A 7,729-nucleotide genomic window follows, 5' to 3' on the forward strand; every position below is an offset into this window, starting at 1 on the left:
TTCAATTCATAACTGGAAAGCACCATTTTTAGGCTCGTGAGGTCGAACACACCTCGGCAAACGCTGAAACGCAACTCCGCGCAGCATTCCCAAGGCAGAGCTGCACACTCGCTCCGCCCCCGCTCCGCGCGCCCCTCAGACCCGCCCACACACGCAACGGCTCGGGGAGCGGCCGGCCAGTTTAACATGAAGGAAAAAAACCCTTCTTTCCCTCCAGGCAGCCACGGAACCCCGCAGGCTGCCGCCCGTTTTGCACGGGTAAGGGCCCCAGGGAATGGCGATTCCCGGAGGGAAAGCCGGTGGTGTCGCCTGAGGTGGCGCGCGACCCCCTCAGCGGGGCCGCACGCGCGGGAAGGGGCGGGGCCGGGCGGGGGCGGGGCCGGATTCGAACCGGGCGGCGGGGAAGCGGCGGCCATGGCGGCGCAGCAGCAGCTCGGCCGGGAGCAGCAGGGCATCACCCTGCGCGGCAGCGCCGAGCTCGTTGCCGAGTTCTTCTGTAAGGGGGCCGCGGGGGACCCCGGGGACCGCGCTGCGAGAGAGGGAGGGAGAGAAGGAGGGTGGGAGGGGAGGTGAGGGGGTGGGAGGCCGCGTCTTGTGGAGCGACATGGCCGCCGGCTGGGGCCTGGGGTGGGTGCGGTACACATCCCTTTCCCTCTCCGTCTAAATCGTGCAGCCTATGGAATCAACAGCATCCTGTACCAGCGGGGCATCTACCCCCCCGAGACCTTCACCCGCGTGCAGAAGTACGGGCTCACCCTGCTGGTGACCACGGACCCCGAGCTGGCCAACTACCTCAACAACGTGACCGAGCAGATGAAAGGTGCGCGCCGGCGGCCGGGCCCTCCCTGCGGTGTCCCTGCCGCCGCTTCTCGCCCTCTAAGCACTGCCCTGGCTTCTTGCAGAGTGGCTGTACAAGTGCATCGTGCAGCGCCTGGTGGTGGTCATCTCCAGCATCGAGAGCAGCGAGGTCCTGGAGCGGTGGCAGTTTGACATCGAGTGTGACAAAACTGCAAAGGATGACAAGTGAGTACCGCGGTCCCTCCGCTCCCGAGTACCGGGGCAGGCACAGGATCAATGCCATGGACTTGTGCCTTCAAACCTTTCACAGTGCCCTACCCTCTGTCTGCAAATCAGTCATTATATAATTGAACACACAAACAACAATAAAGGCAGAGCAACTAGCACTTTTTCTAACCACTCAAGTGTCACTACTACTCTAAAAATACTGTAGCAAACTACCAGAGCTTAACAAAGAGAACTGTATTTAGAGGAAACTGCCAGCGCAGAAGTTTCAAACTTCTCTTACCAGAGTTTTCTTATTTTTCCAGTGGACCACGGGAGAAATCTCAGAAGGCAATTCAGGATGAAATTCGCTCTGTCATCAGACAAATAACTGCCACAGTAACCTTCCTGCCACTCTTGGAATCTGCCTGTGAGTACCCCAAACTGCACTAAAGAAATAAAATGCTCTTGAAAAACCTCAGTAACTTTCCAACTTTAGAAAATATTTTCTGGTTTTCTGAGGCTTTTTCGGCTATTACACATCGTATACCATCAGGTTTGTGAGACAGCACGTTGTTAGACTGAGATCAGGGCAGAATTTTGGGTGGCTTAATGAACTTGAGGAAATTAAATATGTATGCCCTGAGGAATACAAGTTTTCATGAATAACTTGTTCCTATGAAGTGTTATACAGAGCTCATCTCCACAGCATTTTAACACACTTTAAAAATTTTTTCAACACAATTTAGAGAAAACTAAAATGACCTCATGAATATCTTATTTTAACGATTGCTTTTTTTTCACATAACTAGTATCACTGTAACTTCTGAAAAGCTTGGTCCTTGTCTCAAGTTCTAGAAGATGGACTTCAAACCTGCCATCTCCTTATGGTGAATTTGCTCTCCCTTGCCCCCAGGTGCCTTTGACTTGCTGATCTACACGGATAAAGATTTGGCAGTGCCAGCAAAGTGGGAAGAGTCAGGCCCACAGTTCATAGCCAATTCAGAGGAGGTTCGGCTGCGTTCCTTCACCACCACAATCCACAAAGTCAACACCACGGTGGCTTACAAGAAGGATTCTGTTCCCTAAGATGCAGGGGCAAGTTTTGTCCTGTCACCTTGTATAGTTTCTGTTCATCATGCAGCTAAGCTATGAGCACATCATTACTGTCCTCTTGATAAAGCATGACACAAAAGCAATATGCCTGTCTGCAAAAATGTGACACTAGACTAAGCTGGCATCATTTCCAAAGAAATTTTAAAAAGGTCATAGTTCAATTCTTACTTTACTGTATGAGCTAATCTAATGGTGTTAAACCACTGCCTCTGCTAGAAAAACTGCCACTGCCTAAATCTGGGATTAGCTGCTAGAATTGTGTTCAGCTCGTATAACTTTATAATTTAAAATTATTTTTAAACTACACTCTGTTAGCAGTCTTAAATTCTCTGTAGCAACTAAAATAATCTCACTCCTAGTGTGCCAGTTTTCATGTTGGAAGCCTGGGCTGTTTTATTACCAGAAATAACCCAAAAATGAATCATCCAAACAATTCTTGTACTGCTCTACAATGGAAGCAGCTGTTTATCAAGAAAACTTTAAACAGATGAAACCTTGTATTTTAATGACCACTGGGCTCTAGTTCTGGGGACAAAGTTGTTCTGTGTACGTCTGTAGTGTCTGTCCAGCATTTTCTATGTTTCTATTCTTGTTTTACAGAATAAAACTTCTAGTTTTATAGTGTTCTCTAATTCAGAATCTGCAGTCCATTGTATTTCAGATGGTTTTATGAATGCTACATCATAAAACAGTTACTAACTGCCACACAAGTAACATCCAAAAGGCATCCTTCTTGTCTTGTTACTTCTTTGCTTCCTGAGGCTCCAAGTGGAGTGCAGTCGGCAGGAAATCCATTCATGGATTTACAGTTTGCCCCCAACTAAGTCTTCAAAGAATAGTTTAAACAGTCACAGTGAACTCATGACAGTGCCTTCCATATTTGTTGAACAGCACTGGACTCTTCATGTGTCCTTACCCATTTCTGTAGTGGAAGAAATTAGGGATTTAAATCTCTGGAACTTGCAGACTCTCCCATGGTTTTCTTCACTAAACTCATTCCAGCCAGAGTGTTGAACTGGTTTTTCCACTCTTTTACAGTAATGTAGGACCTTCTGTTATAATAATATAATTTCAGAAGTTTATTTTAAAAACATCAATTACATATACCTCACCCCATGACTGTATTACAACCTTTTTAGGCTTTGCTATTTCCAGGCAATAATTCTCCCCAACAGTCCCAATCCAGCAGACGTTTAAAAAAGAAGAAAAAAAAAAAAAGTCTTGCCAAAAAAAGGGCTCTTGAAATCAGGAACACAAACCCCTTATTTTTTTAAAAATAAATACAATCTAGGTACTTAGAAAGTGACATTATTTGCTGCTAGGGTTTGTGCTGCAGTAACAGAAGAATACCTTGGTGTTTTCTTTTGCCTGTTCGCACAATTGTGACTCCACCACCCCTTCACCCCCAGAAGCAGGCGCACATCAAAGAGTGAAGTCTGCAGTAGTGAGCATAAAACCCACTTATTTTACAGAGATGGAAAAGTGAAATTGCTCCAAGAAGCTCATTCTGGTACCAAACAGACTTTATCTTCTTGAAGAAGGGCCAGCCCAAAGTCCATCTCCGTCATCATCATCTCTGTATTTCTTCTTTTATAGAGGCACCAGTCAAGAGAAGTTGCATACAGATCACTGCATGTAGGTAATGTCCATGAAAGGTTCATGTGAAAAGGAACAGGTCATAGATCCTGAAGTTTTCACAAAACCCCTGCAGAATAGGGAAGAAGATAAACAAGAAAGTAATACTATCTCCCAGGAACCAAGCCTTCATGGAGGTGTCCAACAAAGAGCACGTGCTGATTCCTAATGGGACCCACACTCTTGATTAGCTTCCCCTACTCCAAGGTCACTTTTGCAGAGTGACCATCAAAAGCAAGGGAGCACCCCCTTTGATCTTCAATGGCAGCTGGTTGTCCCTAGGACAGGGAATGAAGGGTGAGCCTCAGAACCAGCCCAGCAGGCACTGCTCACCTGCCTAGTTGAGCTGACGGATCAGCTGGTTGATGGCATCCCCTCTGAAGCCAGGCTTGCCCATCTCCTTGAGGAAACCCACTCTGTTCCGCGACGCGTGCCGAGCCACCGACAGATGGAACGGCCACAGAAAGCTGGTCGCTCTCTTGAAATACTTCCCAGTTGAGTAGATTTCATGAATAAGGTCTTCCAGGCAAATGATACCACAGCCCCCTGCATGAGGGAAAAAAAAAAAAAGATGTCCAACTCTATCATCTTTCCCCACACTGACTCCAGAATTGCCAGTCCTCCAGTTTGGCAAGATATTGTCTTTCCCCACCCTTTCAGGTCAGACTGTAAACTCTCAACACCTAACTCTTTTCTCCTCAGTTTTCTCACCCTCTTCCTCACCTAAATGTTCCTCTATCAGCATGTTGTCTGTCAGAGGCACTCTCTTTTTCTTGATCTTTGCTTGGCCCCGTTTCAGGATGAGCTCTCGTACAGATTTCAGGTTAGGCTGTCTGCACAGAAACAAAAATCAGATTCGGTAAGAAAGAGGATGCAGAGGGAAGCCAATCCTACTTCCTTGTGCAGAGGTGGTAAAGTAACAAAGTCACGTCAAGAACAATGAGAACAGAGACAATAACAAGTTTTAGACATAAAGCTGATTAAGTTTTGACCATTACTGGAGAAATACCAGATCTGTGATAGCAGCTGGAGAACCCAATGACCCTCAGGTCACGGGAGGGGTACGTACCCCCACGCCACATAAGGCTCCACAATCCGCAGCATCTTCAGCGACAGCGGGCTCAGCTTCACAAACACCCCGGTGTAATTCTTCTTCAGCCGCAGCAACTCAATCACTCTTCTCACCCTCTTGGTCACGCCCTTAATACTGAGGAAAACAGAACTTACTAGAAACCACATTGCTCTAAAGGCCTCAGATCAGCTGCAAGGTGATGTCTGGCATGGAAACGACACAACAAAGGGCAGCAACAACAAGGCAAGGAGCAGGGGAAGGCTCTCACTCCACAATCCTCACGACAAAGGCCAGTTTGCTCTCCTGAGGCGCCGCTGCCTGCCCAGGCCTCTGCTCCATGCGCCTCAGGCGGGTGTCATCCCGGCGTTTGCGCCATGAATCCCGAACAAACGTCTCCAGGCGCCTGAACTGGATCTGCTTCCCCTTCTGCTGCTGCAGACAAAAGGAAAACAAAGTGAGGTTTACATCTCAAAGGCCAAATGAAATGCAGAAGTAGTGAACAATGTCCTTACAGCTTTGGAAGCAATAAGAAAATAAATTTGATTATCTAAGCCCAAGGGAGGCAGAACTGAGGGACAACACATGAATTTGTTATTTATGAACAGTGAAGAAAGAGTTTTTCCCCAGGAAAAATATAAATTAGGGAAAAGACCTGGGAGACTTCTAGGCATAGCTACACACACAGCTCAGCAACGGCTGGAAAAGCCAGAAACAACATGTGGGCAACACAAATGCTACAGCAATACCCCAGTGTGACTCAAAAATTACCCTCCAAGAGAATGTAACTGCATTTAAAGTCCGTTTCTATACTGGCACACATGCAAGGAAAAATTTCAAACATTCAAGTAACTATTAAATATTGCTGATTTAAACAGAACATCTGGCTCACCTGATAAAAAGTCTTTTCATTATTACTAGAAAATGTAAAGCTCCTTTTAACAGATGTTTAAATGTCTCTCTTTAGCTTAGGAATGAGTACATCCACCAACACTCGTAGTGTATTCTCATAAGAATAGGACTTGAAAATGCACAGCATTACACAGTTATATTTAGGATACTGTACTGGTTAAACGATCAGGACACTTTAAATGAAAGAACCTAACGTTGTGTGTCTTCTGTTCTATTTCAGCTCACAAATCACCCATGAAATTCATTTGAATTTTCAAAACAGGCAGACCTAATAAAAGTCTCATCACTAATATTCTTTTTGCAATGACAATCTTAAGGAGTGGCTATTTAATATTATTGTTTATGCTCCCACCTTGGAAATACAACAAAGCATTGATGCTTTTAAAAATGTAAACATGGTATCAAACAAAAATGGCAAGAGTTTTGCACACAATCCCACAAGATTCACTGGGAAAGCTTTAAGACAGACACCTACTGTATTAGCTGGGGTACATCAGAACAGGTCTCAAATTGGGAATTAGAAAGGTTTGCTGTGCTCTGCCAGTCTGGAAAGGGCACAGTGTGCACAGAGTGGGTCTGCACTAGGACATGTGCCACCCCACAGGCAGAAAAGGCTTCACCCATGAGCTGTGCTGCTCTAACAGAGAAATAACTCTAAATGCACCCTCAGAAAAGCACGACTTCCATGCAGGGTTTCAACACAAAGGTGGTTTCAGACTGTGAAACCCCATGGCAGCAGAGACAATTCAGCAGCGCTGCAGTTTCCCACATGTGGCTGCAAACACCTGACCGCCACTGATCCAACAGGAACAACTCACAGTCTTCCATTTATTTCTTTCGGTGTAATAACCTGTACAATTCTGTCCTCTTTACAAGGCTCAGAGACTCAAGCAGAAGATGTTGAGGGACTCAAGCCCCCCTCGGAACCCCGAAGACGACTCCTGCCCACCCGCGGTGCTCGGGCACCCCCTCTCTGAGGGGCCCGACCACTCGGACCCTTTCCCAGGAGTTTCAGGGAACTGTAACTCCCTCCGGAGGAGGACGAGCTGGGGCTGCAGGCCCAGGCTCCGCCGGGACCCTCCGTACCTTGCGTTTGTTGAGCAGCGCCTGCTTGGCCTGGGTGGCCTTGATGGCCAGGTACGCCTTCCTCTTCTTCAGCAAGTTCTCCGGCACCAGCGGGATCCGCCGCCTCGGCCTGCGGGCGGGACAACCCGGTCACATCCCGGTCACATCCCGATAGCATCCCGGCCCCATCCCGTATCCCGACCCCTCTCGGGGAGCCCCCGTGGCCGTCCCCAGCCCGGGGATGGCGGCGGATCCCACATGCCCTCCATTCTTCCCCCTGCGCCGCACTTACTCCTCCAGCTCCGCCATTTTGCCAGCTCAGGGCCGCGCATGCGCGGGGCTGGGGCGGGGCCATGGCCGCTCCCCCTCAGGCGCCGCTGGCCCGCGCAGGGATCGCGGAGCGCCGGGAAGCGCCCGGCCCGCAGAGGAGGGACGGGATGGGACGGGACGCGCTGCGCTTCTGGGCAGCCCTGCGCTCGGCCGGGGGCATCCACAGGCGGCGAGCCCGGGACAGGAGCGGCTGCGGGGACACGCGGTGTGACAGCCGCGTCACCCGCAGGGGGTGCCAGAGCCTCACGCTCAGCCGGGTGGTGCTGGGGCTGTGCTCCTGGGGCGGGATGGAGGAGGGATGGGTAACTTTACGCTCTAAAATAATTCTCAGTTACACTGACCGTGGCGTCCTCGCACCGGTGAGCAGCTCCAGCCTTGCCGGGGCGTTCGGTGGTGCCGGGGTTCCGCTGCTCACCTCGGCGGTGCTGCAAACTTTTACAACACTCCGGATGGGCCACTTCTGTTTTTACACCTAAAACGTGAGAATCTGTATTTAGGAACTCGATTCCAAACAAGCCATTTTTTGTATATGAGAGTCAAAAGAAACAAGCTTATGAAATAGATAATCTGAAATTTTTCCCACAAGTACACAAATTTCAC

The 7,729-nt window shown here is 48.7% G+C and overlaps 2 protein-coding genes across 2 annotated transcripts; one reads left to right on the top strand and one right to left on the bottom strand.

Annotated features, from left to right (window-relative positions):
- The first annotated feature begins 408 nt into the window (after positions 1-408).
- On the top strand, positions 409-2,750 carry MAD2L1 (mitotic arrest deficient 2 like 1). Its single transcript, XM_036382810.2, has 5 exons — positions 409-496; positions 674-820; positions 903-1,023; positions 1,329-1,432; positions 1,919-2,750. Exons 1-5 carry the CDS (start codon positions 415-417, stop codon positions 2,089-2,091), a joined length of 627 nt encoding a protein of 208 aa, XP_036238703.1. The 5' UTR covers positions 409-414; the 3' UTR covers positions 2,092-2,750.
- Positions 2,751-3,179: 429 nt separating this feature from the next.
- RPL7L1 (ribosomal protein L7 like 1) lies at positions 3,180-7,136 on the bottom strand. Its single transcript, XM_036382809.2, has 7 exons — positions 7,092-7,136; positions 6,821-6,929; positions 5,094-5,257; positions 4,823-4,960; positions 4,477-4,586; positions 4,087-4,299; positions 3,180-3,823 (listed from the first exon to the last, which is right to left on the bottom strand). The coding sequence occupies exons 1-6, from the start codon at positions 7,106-7,108 to the stop codon at positions 4,091-4,093; spliced, it is 747 nt and encodes a 248-aa protein (XP_036238702.1). The 5' UTR covers positions 7,109-7,136; the 3' UTR covers positions 3,180-3,823; positions 4,087-4,090.
- Positions 7,137-7,729: the final 593 nt, after the last annotated feature.

The sequence above is a fragment of the Molothrus ater genome, chromosome 4, assembly GCF_012460135.2.
Source record: "Molothrus ater isolate BHLD 08-10-18 breed brown headed cowbird chromosome 4, BPBGC_Mater_1.1, whole genome shotgun sequence".
Lineage (NCBI taxonomy): Eukaryota > Metazoa > Chordata > Aves > Passeriformes > Icteridae > Molothrus > Molothrus ater.

Bases quoted from the DNA above. Each gene is read 5' to 3' on its own strand.
- MAD2L1 (XM_036382810.2), top strand. From the start codon at position 415: ATGGCGGCGCAGCAGCAGCTCGGCCGGGAGCAGCAGGGCATCACCCTG. The intron at 1,024-1,328 runs GTGAGTACCGCG...TTATTTTTCCAG, and splicing joins AAAACTGCAAAGGATGACAA to TGGACCACGGGAGAAATCTC. The intron at 1,433-1,918 runs GTGAGTACCCCA...CCTTGCCCCCAG, and splicing joins GCCACTCTTGGAATCTGCCT to GTGCCTTTGACTTGCTGATC.
- RPL7L1 (XM_036382809.2), bottom strand. The intron at 5,258-6,820 runs GTACGGAGGGTC...TTTTGTCTGCAG, and splicing joins CGCTGCTCAACAAACGCAAG to CAGCAGAAGGGGAAGCAGAT. The intron at 4,961-5,093 runs GTGAGAGCCTTC...TGTTTTCCTCAG, and splicing joins TTTGTCGTGAGGATTGTGGA to TATTAAGGGCGTGACCAAGA.